Source organism: Mastigoproctus giganteus, chromosome 7, assembly GCF_048544385.1.
Source record: "Mastigoproctus giganteus isolate SK-2022 chromosome 7, ASM4854438v1, whole genome shotgun sequence".
In the NCBI taxonomy this organism is placed as follows: Eukaryota; Metazoa; Arthropoda; class Arachnida; order Uropygi; family Thelyphonidae; genus Mastigoproctus; species Mastigoproctus giganteus.
Window position 1 is genome coordinate 220,140,135 of NC_143581.1, and position 19,011 is coordinate 220,159,145.

The 19,011-nt window shown below is 36.2% G+C and overlaps 1 protein-coding gene across 2 annotated transcripts in view; it reads right to left on the reverse strand.

Moving 5' to 3' along the window:
• The window catches only part of LOC150083704 (suppressor of lurcher protein 1-like), a 363,928-nt gene that overhangs the window by 16,489 nt on the left and 328,428 nt on the right, over positions 1–19,011 (reverse strand). For both annotated transcript variants that reach the window (XM_090378137.1, XM_090378136.1), the window contains exon 9: positions 4,581–4,771. In XM_090378137.1, the coding sequence (XP_090234263.1) occupies positions 4,581–4,771 (191 nt within the window). The remainder of the gene's footprint in view (positions 1–4,580; positions 4,772–19,011) is intronic.

The window sequence follows — 19,011 nt, forward strand, 5'->3', positions numbered from 1 at the left end:
ACGTCTGCTGTGAGGCCAAATTAGACTGGAAAATTGCGAATCATACACTTGCCTGGTTTTATTCTTCCTTAGTGAGCGCCAGTAAGGGTACAGCAGACAAACCGGTGACTTCTTATCCATGCACCTCGTAATAAATTGCTGCAGAAGTTGATGCGTTTTAAGCACGCATGCGTGGTTTGCGTGTTGTCCGATGATATCGAATATTTAATGAAAGGTCAAATTCTCCAGAGTGAAATAAGAATACACCTCTGAATACAAGGCGTGGTTATTAATTAATTAAAAGTAGTTTCCTGTTGATAATTTTGTGGTGATTTACCACGATAAAAGTCCCTGAACTTAAGAGAATTCGTAGGATAGTTCAATCCATTAAACAAATAAGTTAATATGACACGCGCTAGCACTTTCACGTGCTGGATTACGTAAATTTAAATAACAAACCGCCATTGTTGCAATCTCAATTGCGCACGCCAAACTGACGTCTATTTCAATAATAAAACGCTATTGTTACACTAAACTGCATTTTACGTCAGTTTCATCACGTGCTGAACATACGTCATTTCAATAACTAGCAAAGCGCCATTGTTGCACTCTAAACTGCGCATGCTGAACTTCGCAGTTTCATCACGTGCTCAGCTCACGTCGAATTCAACAAATAAATTACTATTGTTACACTGCCAACTGCGCATCCAGACGTCTACATGCCTCTTTTATTACGTGCTGAACTTACGTCATTTCAATAAATAGCAAAATCGCATTGTTACACTCGCATGCTGAACTTCACGTGTTTCATTACATACATTTGTACTCAGCTCACGTCAGTTTCAACAAATACACCGCTAACTGCGCATGCAGAACTTTACGTGTCCCTTTCATCACGTGCTGAACTTACGTCATTTCGACAAATAGCAAAACGGCATTGTTACACTCTGAACTGCGCATGCCGAGCTCTTCACATGTCAGTTTCATCACGTGCTCAGCTCACGTCAATTTCGACAAATAAACCGCTATTGTTCCACTGTCAATGCGCACGCAGAACTTTACACGTCCCTTTCATCACGTGCTGAACTTGCTGTCAGTTTCAACAGCAAAACACTATTGTTTCTTTCTAACCCGCGCATGCTCAGCTTTACGTGTCAATTTCATTAAATAAAGGTATTTTATTGTTGCAAGTGTTTAATTTTGTACTACTACGTCTCGTTTCACTTTTGCCATTTATTTCATTATAAAATTTGAATTTTTACACGTTAATAATTTTTTTTTTTTCAATTACAAAAGCACGAATACTACATTTCCGTCTTTTATTTATTTTTCTTAAATTACTACACAGAGTACCATTTTTCTTTTCAATACTCCAACAGCTTTGTGATAACCTAATCAGTGAGTGAACATTAAATTCCAGCGTTTGAACGAAGCACGTATTGTCTTTAACCATCTTCATCTGCGGTCTTTAAAGAAATATGAAACTCTCGGAACATTGCCTTTAATGACAATTCCTTTTTCCCAGAGCAAGTGTTAGCAAAATCGCATTAGTTAGTTCATTTGAGTTCATTTCGAATTTCCAGCCAAGGGGACATTATTGGTAAAATTCAGAGCACATTCTCTGCCAAACGACATTCATCCGAATCAAGTTAGCGGCATCTGGCGGGCAAATCGGCATCTTCTAGCTAAATTATACATCGAATTCCGATTTTTCTTGGTAAGTAGTCGCCAGTTGGAGGAAACCGTTCAAAGAAACGCTTATGTCTTTTTCGTGAAACGAGGGAGAAAAAAAAGTGCTAAAAATATGCGGGATGAAAGACCAAATGGCGCATTCGCCTTCTTAAACGAAGTGAAATACTACGTAAATATTTTGCGAACTCTGGATTGCTGAACTTCCTTAAAGATAATGATTGGCATGTCCACCTCTGTTGCCTAGCAACGGGGAATTTTTCACATAAATCTGATATACATAAAAATTCTGGCTTTGTAATGCTCTGTTGTATTTACTGTTCAAGCCAAGGGGGTTTTATACGCAGTTTTTTTTTCCTAATATCCCTGTGGGGGAGCCCCAGTGAAGTATACCCCCTGAAGACTTTCGGATTCACGCTGCTGCATGTGCAAAATGGGGTGCTCTATGACCCAAGTGCCAATTAACTGTCGAAATATTACATAAATTTATATTAACAACTTTCGCATGATTTTGCAATGAATTCATTATGCATGCTAATGAGCGAAGACAGAAATTATCTTCGCTTTCCTTAAAGATCCTTCTCTCGGTTTGTTAATCCAGAGTTTAATGTGCCGTATTACCATTTTATCATCGCACCACGTGAAGGGAAAATTCGCGTTACTTTTAAAAGGATCTCATTAGCACTTTTATCGATCATGAATAAGTGAGAGAGGGAAGGGAAAAGTTTTAAAGGGATCGGGTTCAACAGTTCGGATTTGTACATAAAAATATGAAGGAAATAATAATAATAAAAAAAAAATTCTAAAAACAAAAGGGAGGAGTTATAGTAATTCGTGCAAGTCTTAAAGTTTTAACACTTAGAAAATTTATATAACTATATTACATTTAAAATTGAATTTACAGATTAAAAATACTTTTCGTAAATATTTATTAAACATTATTTAGGATTTCCTTACATAAGGGAAAATAATAATTTAAAAGGCATAATATTAAAACAAGCTCATATATTATATAAATAAATAATACTTATTTATTTTTTAATAATTAAAAAAATTATTTTAATTTTAAATTAATTAAGTCAATTGTAATATAAATTTTAAAATTAAAAGTATACAGAGTAAACTCTTTAAAATCTGGCGCCCTCTGGGATTTGAAAGGGGCCAGATTTTAGAGGGGTATGCCTGTATTCTGTTTCAAGTTGTCAGCAGTCAAAAAGATACAGGACCTCCTCACACAACAAATAGCATAATGTATTAATACGCCCTGCTCTTATCCATAGCCACAAGCGTATCACAGGCATTTTTTTAACGATATATAAAAAAAATATATATATATATTTAAAAATAAATAAATATTAAAGTTAAACCATCACTTGTAATTTTTAATCAGTACTACGTTAAAAAATAATAAATTCGCGAATAGTTTTGAACGCAGTGGTGACGTCATTTAAAAGGATATAAAATGACGTCATTTTAAAGGATATAAAACAAAATTGGGGGGGGAGTGTCTGATGCTTACTGTACCAGTTTTACACCTATTGGATCTATCCAAATAGATCCAATTTTTAATGAAGCGTACATTTTTCTAGCTGTACCCACACTGGACATTTTCTCTCTTTCTTTACTCTCAGTTGCTCTAAAATAACCTAAAACTGGTCACTGACTCATGCAAGAGCTGTATGGCCAACCACAGCTGTAATAATTGTCACGAGCAGTTCGCGGTAAGTCACGAAGTTTACTGAATAAGCAAAAGCACTAAAAGAGAAAAATGTCACTTTTTTGCTGTATTTTTGAAGACAAATACAATCTTAGGATACGAGTGCCGAATTACTTTGTATTATTTAATTTTTAACCATTTAGTAATTATTTTTATATGTTTTTTAAACTTTAATTACAAATGCGTTCCTAAATTCAAAGAAAAGAAAAAAAAAAAAGAATCAGTAACAGACACGATGATTAACTTGAGCGATTGATATAAGATTATTTTTGAAAGAAACACTGAATCTAAAATGTCTTTCATCTCTCCAAACATCTCCAGTCCACGCTTATAAAAACTCGAATTCATTATTGTACTCGGTTGCACAATCAATTCTTATTAAGGGCCTGTTGTTTGATCGTAGAGGACATCACAATCAAATTTTCTCCTTTCTGCTGCAGTTGCGTCTTGAAACGTTAGCCATCATAATATCCTTCGTGTGAGCAATTTACGTAATTAGATTGTCTGAAGTGTCAGCAGCCAGAATCATTATTATCTCTTATATACTTTGGTGTGTGCCGACCCTTGGCAAGAGAGATAGAAAACTGTGCCTATTTTTAATTCCATTTATTGCAACACGCCGATTCTTTACTTAACTATTAAAATTTAAATAATTACGTCATCAAGAACACAGAAATAAATATTCAAAGCTTTTAAAATAATTGTCATTAAAACAAACGTGTTTACGACATTTTCTGAATATTTTGTGTTTTTAAATTTTTCTCTCGATCGAGTCACGCGATGGCAGCCATTTCAACAATTGCGTCACGCGCCAGAAATGACGTCAGCTTTAACCGCGCATGCCCATTTATGCTAAATCTTCTACAGACACGATAAATGTTGACAGAATTTTATTTTTATTCTTATCATTAGCACTTTTGCAGAATTTTAATTTTTAAGTTGATGCGTTTTTCTTATATCGTAGAATGACGTAAGATGAATAAAAAAACACTTTTTTTTTGGAGTTCGTTTTTAATTAAATAAAGAACATTGCAATTTTTATGTTACAACCAACCTCCAGTAATGTGATTAAATTTTAACTCTTTAGAAGGGAATATTTCTTAATAAATAAACTACACAAAAACTGCATGGAGTGGCCATTATGTGGCCCTCAGCTCGCAAAGTTAAAACAACTTTTTTTTTTTTTTCTTCATACCTGTGACGAAACGGTAAATGACCCGAAATCCTTTCACCTCCGGCGAAGAGTGAAAGCTACGGAATTCAACCGTCATGGATGGTCCATTAGACATCAACTGGGCCGGCATCTTGTTACCGCAAAAATTGTCGACGCGTTCCTTTTGACCGTTGATGGTGATAAAAACCATTACTACATCCACGCCCTCGCAACTAAGCAAAGAAAAGAAGGAAAGAAAAAAAAAAGAATACAAGGAAAGTTATAACCTTTTATGTGAAAAGTATCTTAATGGTGTGGCTTAAAACCACCATGAAAGAAGATGGAGCCCAGATATGTCAATTGTATAATTCTCTGGAAAGTGATGCCTCCAGCATCATCACCTCCAGGGGGCGCAAGCTTCTTTCACTAATGGAAATGAATTTAACTATGCAAAATTTTGAACAATTTTTAAAAAATTCGAAATAAAATTATTTTATTCTATGAGCATGCAATTGAAATAAAATTTTACAGAACTAACAATATTTCATCACTAAACTTACGTCTAGTACTTAATCAGTCCTCATCCCTTTATTTTAATCACCAAATTCTTACCTCCTTTTTTTTTCCATCTATCGAAGAAAACATAGGTATCTAACCTCCCAAAATATAGGACGGAATTTCTGCACCTTTGCTAACTTTGTGAGAAACAGCATCAGAGAAACATCACACGCAAAATGGTTATACAATGGAATTCAACAGTTAAGTTAGAGCAATCAAACAGGCCTCTCTGTTTTTGTGAATAAGCATGGCATGGTCATTACCCAAAACAAAGCCTGAATTATGTAGGGGAAAATCCTGCTTGGACTTGCCCCTGTATAATTCAGGCTTTGCTTATTCAGTCTGAAGTGCGGCGATGAGGTTGGCTACTCCATCCAACCACACGACAGTGATTCTGTCTCTGATTTTATAGGGATTTGCGCATATTTCATGTTCTCTCCAGATGAAGTACAGAATCTATTTTAAGGCTAACTAATCTCGACTCATCGGCAGTCAACTTAGAGACAGTGCTGTCTGCACCAAGCCAGATAGTTGTCCTGTGAGAGAGGATGAGATCTTGAATAGTTTCCTCTTTTTCAGAAGAAGAAAAACCTAACGCGTAACTGCCCTCTGGCTGTTAGGGGCAGATAATAGTCATCCTGGGACGTTGGAACTCTTGGCGGACATTGAGCTTGCCTTCGAGATACCTTTCCGTCTCTTGATGTTTTTGCATTAAGCTTGAAATTATCTTTCGTCACAAGTTAAAGGTTCTGGCCGCCTCAGCTTGCAACTGTTCTGGCAAAACCGTGCCAAAAGCCACCCACTTTTCCGAATCTTCCAAACGTTCTGCCACACATTATACTGAAGACCAAACTGATTCAACACGAAGATAAATCTGTATATGACGCTATAGGGAGACTTATCCTGTTAAATTACACTAGGATGTCAAATTTCATTTAAAAATTGAAGCAATTACTTTACAGAAATTGAAATCGGTTGTGGCTTAACTTTTGGACACTAGTATACGTGTATATACACTATCCGGAGTACTCGGGGTGCCAACGCTTAGTAAATCGCTCTAATAACTTGTTTTGATGAATGCTTTGAATAATTTCTAAATTATTTACGAGTAAAAATGTTTTCACCCTTTGGAAAACACATTTGATGGAAAGCTATTCAAAGGACTCGCTGGAGATCACCACATGGCACGACCCATCAGAAGATTTATAATTCGCAGAGGGAGGTCCCATGGTTTTTGTAGGATAATGTAGTTTGAAATACAGTTATTGCGCCACCCATACGAAATTTCAGAGAATAATGGCATATTCCTCTAGAATCCAGCCGTATTTATTCATGTGAACTTTATACTTGTATTTTTCATAAATTTTTGTAACATTCGGCTGCAGTAAAAATATCTTCTCGCTTTTTTTTTTCTAACTCCATCTAGAAGCACGTCCTAATGGAAATACTGTGTTCAAGTCTGTTTTCACACTTATTGTCAGGCCATTCTATTATGAGAATCTGGCAATTTTTGTCAGTTTAAAATGAATTGTTATGGGCAACCTGAATTCTCCACACACCCAGAATTTATAGAAAAAAACAAGCAAACTGACTTTCTTCGAATAAACTCTTTCAGTCTTTTCTGTTGTAATAATTTCGTAACCTGAGGGTTTTCTTTTGGTGGGAACTTTGCGAATATATTTTCATATTTATTATTTAATGAAGCGAATATAAAGAAAAGTTGAAATTGAAAACAAAAATTATTATAATCAAATAAAATACTCATGCCTTTTGAGGTTGAGGATATATCCCCCTGTACCCTCGTTTAAAAATCGGAAAAGTGAAGAATCATTAATGTGGATCATTTTTAAAAAAAATAGACTATCGTTAGTTTTGATATTAATATTTTAGTTCATTCTTTATTTCGTTTATATTTTATTACTGGAACCTCACACCACTGATTCTCCAATGATATATTTTTGGTGTTCTCCTAAGAGCTGTTATTGTTCAGTTCCTCCTGATCAATAACGAACTACATTTAAAAATTACTTTCACAGTTTCTTTTTTTTTTTTCGGTAATGACTTTTGTTACTTTCTACCTCGAAGGACGCATAATCCTAGAGATTTTTAGGTCCCCATGGGTTATCTCGTATCAGATATGATGGATCCTAGATGCCTTTCAACTCCATAATTGATAGAATTGTAAGGGTCCTCATAGGTCTGACAATACAACCATTTCTAAAAATCCATTAAATCTCTTTTAAATTTTTGTTGCTTCAAGGAGTCAGAAATACCATGAGAATTAAAGAAGAATATCGGTAGTAGACGGACATATTTGTAAGATCATCGTAATGGAAAAACCTTCAGAGAAAGCATCGTGTTTACAACAAAGGAGTGTCGATAACACATTAGAGTTGAAATAACTGATTCAGATAGTAAAGAATCGTTTCTTTTTTGCCAAGATTGCTATTTCCGATAAGTTCGAAGTTTTGATGAATGAATGGAAGCAATATTGAAACTAATGACTTGGGAACTATTCGATTTGAGTTTTGCAATCTTTTCCATTCATTAATCTTGATTTATCTTTGGCACTTATGCTAAGATCTTCCAGCGGAATAGGTTTTTTGAAAGAGGAATAAACACGATTTGTCATTACCGTGAAGTGGGAAAGACGCTGATGAAGTAGAAATGCTTGGGTAGATGATAATTTTCACACCATCCTAGACAAACGAACAGTAATCCTGGAGGTGTCTAATTTACAGAATTAATGTTCTGGGTGAACAGGATTCTCTTTATACGTGATACTTCCATCCATTACGACCATATTTGACAAATGTAACATCGTGAATGTCTTATTAGCAAATCAAGGCAGCAAGTAACGTTCATTGACCACACACGGACTCAGATATATAATTAAGAATTACATTTCCAATATTGGTAGAAAGAGAAATGTGTTTTTCTCGTTTAAAATTGCAAATCTCACTAGATTACAGGATTATCGATTGGCTTGAGGATGTATTTCCCCAAGGAACATTACTCATACAGACATCTGCGATGCTTTTAACACCGATGTTTGAATTTAATTGCGTTAGATTACAACATGTATTGGTCGACAATCTGTTCTTCGAAGATGCTTCTACGGGATAAGAAAGTCTTGTTTTCTGGGATGTAATCTTGACACGGTCTTTGTCAGATACATGCCATCTTTAATCGGCAGACAGAGAAGAGCAAATGGTACATAAGCTCCTAAGATCGGAAATTTATTCTGAATAAAGTTGGGCCATGACGAGATCAACTTCTTAGTGTACATTCTTTTGATTTTGGCTTTCATTAAAAGTGTGCATGAACTGGCATTCTTATTATTTTCAATTGGTTTTCGATAAAAATTAAGAGAGATGGTTCTTACGTATTTCTGTAAATAGTCCAAAGAGAGAGTTTAAGTTAGTGAAAAATATTAAGATAGTGAAAGCACGTTTTTCGATAATCTTTAAGAGTGAAAATGTCTTTCGATAAAGAGACAAATTTTAAGATAGTGAAAATATAGTTTTAAATAAAAAAAAAACAAACCAATCTTTAAGATACTGAAGAGGTTTTAAATAAAAGACACTCTTTAAGATGTGAAAATATATTTCTTTATAAAAAAAGACATCTTTATGATAGTGAAAATATCGTTTTAAATAAAAGACAATCTTTAAGATATTTAAAATATGTTTCTTGATAATTCTTATGATAATGAAAATATGTTTTCGATAAAAAAAGACAATCTTTAATATAGTGAAAGTTTTACGATAAAAAGACGATCTTTAAGACAGCGAAAATATGTTTTTAAAAATACACTCTGTATCTAAAGTCCTGATATACAACTTCTTTTTCAGAATAATTTTTTTAATTTTTAATGAGTGGCTTTATTAAAAACAGAATAAACTAGACTCCTTGTAAGTTTGACCACTTCATTCCTTTCAGTTGGCATTGGAGAGGCAGCATCTCCCCTAACTATGGCCAGTCGAGGCAGAGGAATGGACGAGCAACGCGTGACTTTCCTCATTTAATCTTTAATTAAATAGTATTGCTTCCAAATGGATAAAAGTGTAATCATCGAGTAAACAAAACTATTCATTGCATATGCTTGTTATTTATATAAGATTCCATTATATCTTTCAACTTATAACTGTGAAAGCGAATAGATTTCATGTCTATGAATAGTGACATTTAATAGAACGAATGTTTGGTTCCACCTCGTGCATTTTTTCAAATATGTGATGTGGGACAATTTGGATTTATAAAAATGACATCAGTAAAACACTTGGAATTTAAAAACCGGTTTAAGAGTATTCATTAAATTTACTGTTTCATCTTTGCTTCTGATATTTCATTCTTCCCGACAAAAGAGGTCACAGATTTTTCCTTTTTATCATTCTTAAAAGATAGTTTTGCATTTCAGCTTTTCCCCATTGATGCTAACTGCTTCTAAGACTTAAATTTTTCTAAATGATTGAATTTCTATTCCAAATTTTCTTTACTGGGAAGCCCATTTAAGATAAGAAACTAAAATTGATGTTTTATGCGTCCCAAACGATCTAAGCCCTGATGAGATGCGATCATCAACCCGATAATAAGACGATTTCGGATGGAATAGATGCCTGAATTTCAAAGAAATGACATCTTATGAATACGGTGCGTTGCTTCTATTCCAAAGAAAGTAGGATTCGAGCGAATTTTTCATTTGGGAAATGCCTTTCAAGAGAAAAGTTCAGTTTTTTAAGTGAAAAGGTGGGAAATAGTTTGGAGAAACGAATGGGCAAAGAACACGCACAACTAGAAATGGCTGTTTGTTTTTTAATGGCAAAGAACAATATCTTGGAAGTGCGCGAAGAGAGGAAGAAGATCTGTAAATACAAGGAGCTCCATCATTCCTTTCGCCAAGACGGAAAAGAAGAGAAGGAGGAAGATGTTATCCCGCTAATAATTTGGATGCTCACATCGATTTAATGTGAAAACATCCCAGATAGACATATCGGCAGTGGAGAACGTGTGAATTGGTTTCCGATAGAGGGAAGAGGATTTTCATGGCTCCAGCGCATCACACTTGTAAGAAAAGGTTGTAAGAAATAGAATCGTTATGCGAATCACCACATTAACGAGATAAATCCAGTTATGCATTCAAATATGAATTTTAATCTTCCCATTTTTCTAGTTGGGGTAGTAAAGGGATGATTGATATCCAAGGTGACTTACATCTGAGCCAGGATGATGTGATAAACTCTCGGTATTAGCTGCGAATACTAAAAGGGATCTCGCAGATCAAAAGGATAAAGCCAATTTGGGTTGCAAATTGCTGATGTAAGTATTGATCAACGCCAAATGATTTGATCATTAGTGCCTTGTGGTGAACAGCGGATATTTGGAGTTAAGGATTCTCTAGGTCGAATATCAAGTGTCCACCGAAGTGACAGAATACAAATACGTGATGTATAATTAACTTTCATCCCAGCTTGTGAAAAGAAGTCTTTTCTTTATAAACAGCCACACGGGAAGTTTAACCAGTATCACTTTCTTCGCTTCTACTAACGTCCTCCGACACTCTTTGGGGTTTAGAGTTACCGTGTGCATCGTCAATTTATTATTAATTGCATTCAACCTTCGATACCCACACTTTCTACTTCCTCAGGGGACCTAGGACGCCCTCTGTAATTTCTTTGATAGGGGTTCACCGATGCGTTCAGAACTTATTTTTTTCTGTCCCATTTTTTTTTCACTGAAATGCTTGCCTAATTACTAGCATTAGCTCTCTCCTAGCTGTGCCTTCCTTCTAGATTTGGCACGTGCTATTAGGATTCATTACTCTAACACTTTTTTCCCCTTCTGTTCTTTACCTTGTTTATAAAAAAAAGCTGAAATTATACCCACCTTACACATTCCCTCGTTTTCCACGCTGCTGTGATTGAGTAAGAAAAGAAGAGCATATTTTTTTATGCTCAAATAAGGTTGTTTTAGATAAGAAATTCAGCTCTTTAATGTTCCGCCCCCTTTGTAAATGTGAAAACGCCCCTTCTATTATCAGTTATTAAAAGCACATCGCTCAGGAACGACGCATAACAGCTCCGGCCCTAGTTTTTTTTTTTTTATGCTGAAACTTCCACGCATCTTGTTACTTAGAGCTAAAAAAAATAAATAAATATATAATGGCATGTATATTACACATACACTACCCCATCAAAAGTATCGCACTCTGCTGCTTGCTGGATTCATCCAATAATTTGATTATGAATTCGTTTTTCTTTAATCAAGCACTAAAAAGAAAGGTTTCTATTTATTTACGTACATCCTTAATTCATCTAAAAGAAGTTGGCTTACATCTTCTTTTGATAACACTTGTCCGCAATATCTCTGTTCATTTTACCGCTTGAAGAAAAAAAGATTCTTTTTTTTTTTTTTCCATCTGATCGTATCTGAACATGATCTCATAAACTTTAATCTTTTCATCATTGTACGGTCATTGCGTTTTCAATAAGAAAAGGATAACCTCCCCTCTCTCATCCACCACTTTTTTCCCATAGCCAAAGAAACAAAAAATTCGATTGAGAAAGTCTTCAGTTGTGCTTTTCGAAATGCCACCAGTCAAAAGGGGGTTGGAAGATGGGGAAACTTACAGTACTTACAAGTACTCGTGTGTGTATGAAATTTGTAGCCTTAATGACCACATTCCTAATGATCTATAGATTGTTGGTTGAAAAAACTTCGCTGGGGTGGAGGAGAGGTTGGTATTGATTGCTCTTTATAGTTGGAGACCCTTAAGAGAAGTAGGAGATAAAGAGACCCTAACATAAGCGGAAAACGAAAGATGTAATTGCTCATTAAACTGATTAATATTCTTTAATGTACACGATCCTGGTTTTACGTATTCAAGTGGCTCACATGTGGCACACAGAATTTAAACACACCTCCCTCACGTACTGAGAACCAAGGTTTTAATTTAGAATATTAAAGTCGCTAAGAGCTGCAAATTTAACAATTGAGAGGGTCTGTAATTGCATTCACTTAGTTCTGCACTTGGTAATTGCCGACATAATAGAGTCTATTAAAGAGAATGTTTCAGATGAACGCTTTATTTCTGTATAATTTTCCCATTTTTATGAAAACGTTTGAAGTCAAGCTGCTTCCGATTGGTGTGGGGTTTTTTGTGACACAGTCCAATCTTTACTTATAAGTTTCGCTTAATTAAATACAAAGAAATATCACAATCCTAAACATTGGTAATTTCAGCTGATTATCGAAGAACCCGAAAACTCGTTATGCCAATAATTCGTCCATTCCTCTATCTTTGAAGATTAAAATAGTTCCAGCATTGTCAAACCAATTTTAGACTTACCAACAAGTTTAAACACCAATTATTAGGGCGGTAAACGAAACAATTTAAAGATTATCTCGTTGATGATATCCCAAATGATCGTTTTAACTGAGAACTCACGAAAACGAGAATAACTTCCAGTAAAAGAGTGCTACAGACATGAAATTTTCCAGCAACGCTCTTTATTCTGTGCATGGTTTCGCCATCTGTTGACAACCTGAAAAACTAAGAATGCGCACGCATAGTGAAGGCAGTAAACGAACATGGCGTTCAGAACAGAGGAGCGTACATTCGTGATGGAGCACTTTTCAAACAAAGTAAATAATGCAGCAACTTTGGAAAAACGAAGCCATTACTATAGATCATTACTGGAAAAAAGTGGACGAAGACCCCTTAGAGCGCAGTTTCTTCTTCATTGAGGCTCAGTTTCATCGGGTATGTAAGCTCATAGAATATTCATCTATGGTGTACAAAAATCCTCATGCAGCACTTGAAACTCCCCTACATCTCCTGAAGATTGGAGTGTAGTGTGGAATGATCAACCACATTAATACAGTCCATGAATTCAACGGAGTTAATTATCAAAATAATCAATATTTTTGTAACAAATTAAGTAACATTGGAGAATAAAGAATGACACTTATAAATTTCATGTCTTTAGTATTTTTTTTACTCAAAGTTAATCATATTTTCATGGGTTCTCATTTAAAATGACCACCCCGTAGCCCTCGTTAGTAGCACAGTTGGTAGGACCACCGTCCTCCCAACACCGAGTGGAAAAGACCTGAAGTCGAATCCCGTCAAGATGTGATGAATTTTTATGGCCTTTTTTACAAAACGTAACTGAGTTAGTTGGCCTCAGGTGAGGGTTTATGGTTTTTACTCCCGGAAACTCGTGTTTTTCGTCCAGCAAACAGAAAATCGACCACAGAACACATGCAATATACGTAGAGCAACATGGCCTTAGTTGCCGATGCTCCTAAAAACTCAACCTACAACAACCACCTTGTATTTTAGTTAACTGATAATGAAACACAGTATTGAATAGGTCCTTATGTCCATGTTCTGTGACCAAAGTTACTCAATTCCACAACAAAATTCCACTTAATGTTTCATTTAGCTTCTTAGGTGCCAATGAAACATAGGCCTACGTTTTTAAACTGTCATATGTCGCTCTACTGGAACCGCATCTTATGTACTTATCACTCCACGCTGATTCTGTCGCGTCTTCAATTGAAGTTCGTTGACATTTCGACTCACGCCTAACTCCCAGTAAGAAACCTCTGGGCATTGAATCCTTTATCTTCCCTAACCAGAGATTAATGTGTAGAAGAAAAATTGGCAGGGCATCCACGAACGTCAAGCACATAAGATTTCTTCAGTCAGTGACATTTCCATCATTTGATGAAGATAAGAATTTTCCTTCTCTTGTCTAATACTTAGCGAATGAATTTGAGAGCTCACCTCGGGTAGGTCTTTTTTATTTGTCCTAACCCTCTTGAGAACGGATGTGACTGAAATCCCGAGCACGCTCTACTGGACCTATGCCCACCGATGAAGGCTGCTGTCAATGGGGGAAAGCTCAATAATTCTTATGTTTTTTCATGAAAAGTGTAGTAGGCCGCACGGCTTTTAAAGGACTTCAACGGAGAACTTTACGCAATAGTGTAGAGAGGTGATTGATAAAATTCTCCTTGCGCCAAAGCACTGCTTTGATCACATACCGACACCAGTGCCACCTGACGGTATGAAATCCCAAGTATAAATCATACAAAAGAACGATCTCTAAACTTTCAGTCTGATGCTCATTGAATTAGGAATTTCCTGTTTTTATTTATTTTACTTTATTTTTTAATTATACACTCACTGGCAAAAAAATATTACAAACTTTTTGCAAATGACACCAAAAGATAATTAAGTGTGCGATACGCAAATGAAAGTTGTCACACGATACATTCACAAGTTCCTTGAGGAAGGAATTTGTGATCATAGGTCCTAGGGAAGGCAGGCGGACTCCCCAATTTGTTTGAGGACGTTTAGCAGGAGCCACAATTGGGAAAACACAAGAAATCATTGTGTTGAAAGTAACCACCACAAACGTATGCAATGAGTAGAAGACGAAATGAGAATGAAGTTCTAAAAGAAAGAAATGAGGCAGAAAGTCTGTAAATTATGAACGAGACCATCGGAATTTAAAGTGAATTTATAGTCGGAATAGGTCTGGTGTTCAGCAAATGACAGAAAAATTCTATGCAGCGAGAGTTGAGAATGGTTGGTTGGTTGTTTTAGGATTTTTAGACACATCGGCAACCATACTACGTAGTACAAGTTGTGTTCAAGTTATAAGGTCTTCAAATTTATTTCCCAAAAAATAATCGAAGTATAAGCGCGGGACTGCTTTTAGTCTAACTGCCAATTAGTTCTGAATGTTTTCAAAAGATGCCAGCGCAATGCAGCATGTCACATTGATTGCAGCACCTTAAACAACATACTATGTTTATAATACTTAAAATGGTGTCCCACTCATCAAGAATACACATAAAAAGACAATCGTGTTAACTCGTGTGTAGCAGTGCTCACTCGAGATGCTAGAGTGAACTGATTTTTCCTTTCCTCGATTGTCACAATGGATGAGATTCCACTCTTCAATCCAAAAACGAAACGCCAATTTGCCCAGTGGAAGCGCACTGATTCACCACAGGCAAAAAAGTTCCGTGTTTTTGCAAAAGCAGAGAAAATGGTGGTTACTGTTTTCTGGGATATTGATGGAATAATCCTTACACATTATGTGCCCAAGGACACTACAGTGAAAGGAAACTCACGCCACACTCTTTGTCATAGCGCTGAAACCCTTCTTAGCTCAAAACAGGAAGCAATTCATCACATATGCAGACGATATGAAATTTTTTTTTGTCTCACAAGACCAGAAATCTGCTGACTACTGCAACCAAGTGGCTAGCACCAAAATAAAAGAACTCCAAAAATACCTATACAGTCTAGGAGTGCACAAATGACCTTCACAAATAAAGTAAATCCAAACAAAATAATGATATACGTGAACGACGTTCTATTCCAAAAGGTTCAGTCACATGTTGATCTTGGACGCAAGCGGGACGAAGGGCTGAACTTCCGCACTTTGCCTACATCCATAATGGCACTCTGGACAAACAGGCAGAAGCTCACCGGTATCAGAAACCCCAGTTTAATGAAGCAGTATATCAACAGATGTGTTATTCCTATTCCTCTATATGTGTCACAAATCTGGTCATCAGCTCCTGAAATCAATATGAAGGCTTTCCTTGGGCTTGAGATGGTTAAACAGAATTTCAGCTAAGCGTTTTGCCATATCAAGAGCTACATTATATTCCAATCTAGAGGTCAACCAACCCCTGCAGATAAATGATCCCCACAAGGAATATAAAGACACTTGCTCAGATCTTAACGGGAAGGCTGGATTCACTGAAAGCCCAAGACTGGATAAATACACTAGGAGAAAAACAAAGACGAGTTGCAGATAAGAAATTGCAACTCAGGGCAGCATTTTCAAGGTTGGATAGCTTTGGAAGATTCTCTCCAGCAAACACTATAAAGTTATTTAATAACCTAAATATCAACCTTGAAGAACGTTGCAGAAGCAAATCATATAGAAAAGAAGTGGTTGAAAACTCCAACCTAGAGATACAGATGTACGTAAACATATTCAGCCTCTGTACTTCCAGATAGGAACTAGCGGGCATCAGGTATCCCCACCCCCCCAAGTTCCTGTCATTTATTACTTTTTATCAGAATTACATAATTCTGATAAAAAGTGTTATATGTAATGTAAAATCATATATAGTATTATTTTCTGTTGCATAATAGAATATGTACGCCCCCTAATCAATGGCTGTAACCGGGTATCTCTTAGGAGAAATAATAACAGTCGTCCCCCACCCAGTCTCCTCCCATCCACACACGCTCTTTGAGTAGACCTCTGACTGCCAAATACGGTCAATCTGCCAACCCGCACTGGAACAGCGTGGCAGATTATGGTCCATTTCCTTCAACATGAATCGTTGAGGAGGCTTCCATCCTGCAGTGGGTTCATAATGGCTGTAGTTTACCTCTATGGAGTTAGGAGGATTATCTTGTCCTCCCTCATGTATTTTTGCTGTTAGAAGGATTTAAACTGCTTAGTACAATGGTCTGAATGACGATAGATCACTTTTCTCCACAACGAGTTGCACTGGTACTGCACTACTTTCAAACAAATGGCATCACACGAAAATTACTCTACAATATATAAATGTAGTTCTAACCACATTTATAGGCTCATTAATAAATAATATCAAAATTAATAAACAGTGCAACAAATACAGTTTTGATATATGGGTTTTATTTTAAGACCCCATCCCCCACTAGGAGAAGGCATGTATACAAAATCACGCCAGTGCAGAAAAATGTATATCGGCGAGACAGGTAGGTTCTTTGAAACTAGAATTTCCAAAAACGTTGTCAACATGTATAAAGGAAAAATATTAGAAAGGGATTTTATCTAAAGAAAACTCTGAAGATAGGACGATAAACAGAAACATGCGGAAGGATACAGATGCATTATGGTTGAACTTATTTGGAAACAGTATACAAATTTATTAAAAATCGTTTTTTTGTGTGTGTGTGTGATTTTTTTAGGCATAACGGATTAAAATTATTTAAATTAATAAAGACACCATCTGTTTCTGTGAATTTTAATATTTTTCTAAAGCTGTGTATATGAGTAACGGAATAGGAACTGTTTGGTTCTGAAATCCAAGGACGTTTTGGACAGATAATGGACTTTGACTTTCCAATAACGCGCTCGAATAGCGACGCTAAAATCTTTCGTTTAGTGATATAAAAAAAAAAAGAATGACTCGCTGTTAGATTTTTATTCCTAAACTACGAATGACAGACCCCCCCAAAGGGAGACAAATCCCCCAATAATTTCCCAACGCCTGAGCACAAGCGTTATCCAAATATCACATAGCCGATATGGCAAATTCAGTTCTAATTCAGCCCATGTAGCGGACCTGACAACAAGATTAACACGACGTCTTGCGCATCCTTCGGCGATGCGAGTGACAGAATAAAACTCTTCGTGTCCACCCCTCCTCAATCTCGCGCAGCTTACTAATTCGCATGGCTTGATACCCAGCCAGCCAAGTGTAATGTGATGTTGCTGAAGGGATAAATGTATTCACAGTAGCGGGGGATTATTTTATGCATGAATCCCGAAGAAAATAGAGGCAAGGATATAAATCACCTGTCTAATCAAAGCAGGGGTTGATGGCAACAAAGAAGTCTTTTGGCGAATCTAACTTCACACATCCAAAACGGTGCAGAATGAGGCCTTCACAAATATGATGGATGAGAGAAGCGTGCCAAACCACACCACCAGCAGTCATTTGGACAATCATTACCAGATCAATACCTCGTAGTTGGCTGTGCTCGCAACAGCATCACACGTCGGGGATAGCTGCCAGGGAATATTTTTTTAATTTTTTTTCGGTGGGGGAGGGGGGGAGGTGAGTTTGTATATAATAAAAGGGGATGGAGAGTATCTGTTTCCTTCTGACTGACGGTGGGGTGTGTTGTGAAAAGGGCTATCGGTTTTTATGACGCCAGAGAGAAACAAATTTTCTCTTTTGTAATTCGACAATTTCATTTGATAAAGTGAAGAGAGCAACTTTTTTTTTTTTTTTTTTTTTCAGCGTCACGCCCCCTGGCGAGATTGACAATTCGCCTTTCCAGTTGAAGTTTTTAAACGTAGTGTATTTCTTTTTATTTTTTTGAATTTAAAATATATCAAGGGCTATATTATGCGGTAGGTACATAACTTTGAGCACACTACAGTGGGAGGAGTTAAAATTCCGACAGTAACGCCATCTGCGAACGATCTGCAACAACTTGAAAGCCATATTTGAATAGTCCATATTTTCATTACAATACATATATTTCCAATTACACTGCCCTTCCATAATATTGGGGTAATATTTGTTGGTCTGTTTTTCATCCAGGACCTCGACTTATATCACGTAATTTCCTCTCTGTTGTTATTATTTATATTTACAAAGACCATATTGCTACACGTTGCATTATGTCTATAAAAGTGTCTTTCTCAAGCCGATTTATATCCTACTCCATTTCAGTTTTAGCTACTCCATTTCAGTGTGCGGGATGGAAAACCGGAAATCGCTCACAGGGAAAAAATCCCAACTCCTCCGGCTGACTACATCGTAAATCGATTGTGGCATAAAGATCAATTAATTGTTATGGCATTGTAAGCATTGTAAATAAAATTGGATTTATTAAACCCCAATAAATGACCTACGCCAATACCTCATCATCGTCTTTATTGAGCTCCCAAATATTTCCAAGGTCTATCACCGAGAAGTTTCAACAGCTCGCTGACCTCACTCTCTAATAACTATACCTTGCTTTAAATTGATGTCAGACACACGGAAAAATCATTTCATCCAATCGGATTTTTTTCCTTTTTTTTTTTCATTACGAGCAGGTTTATAGCTTAGAGGACTTGTTGATCGCCAAAAATAAAGTAAAAATAAGAAA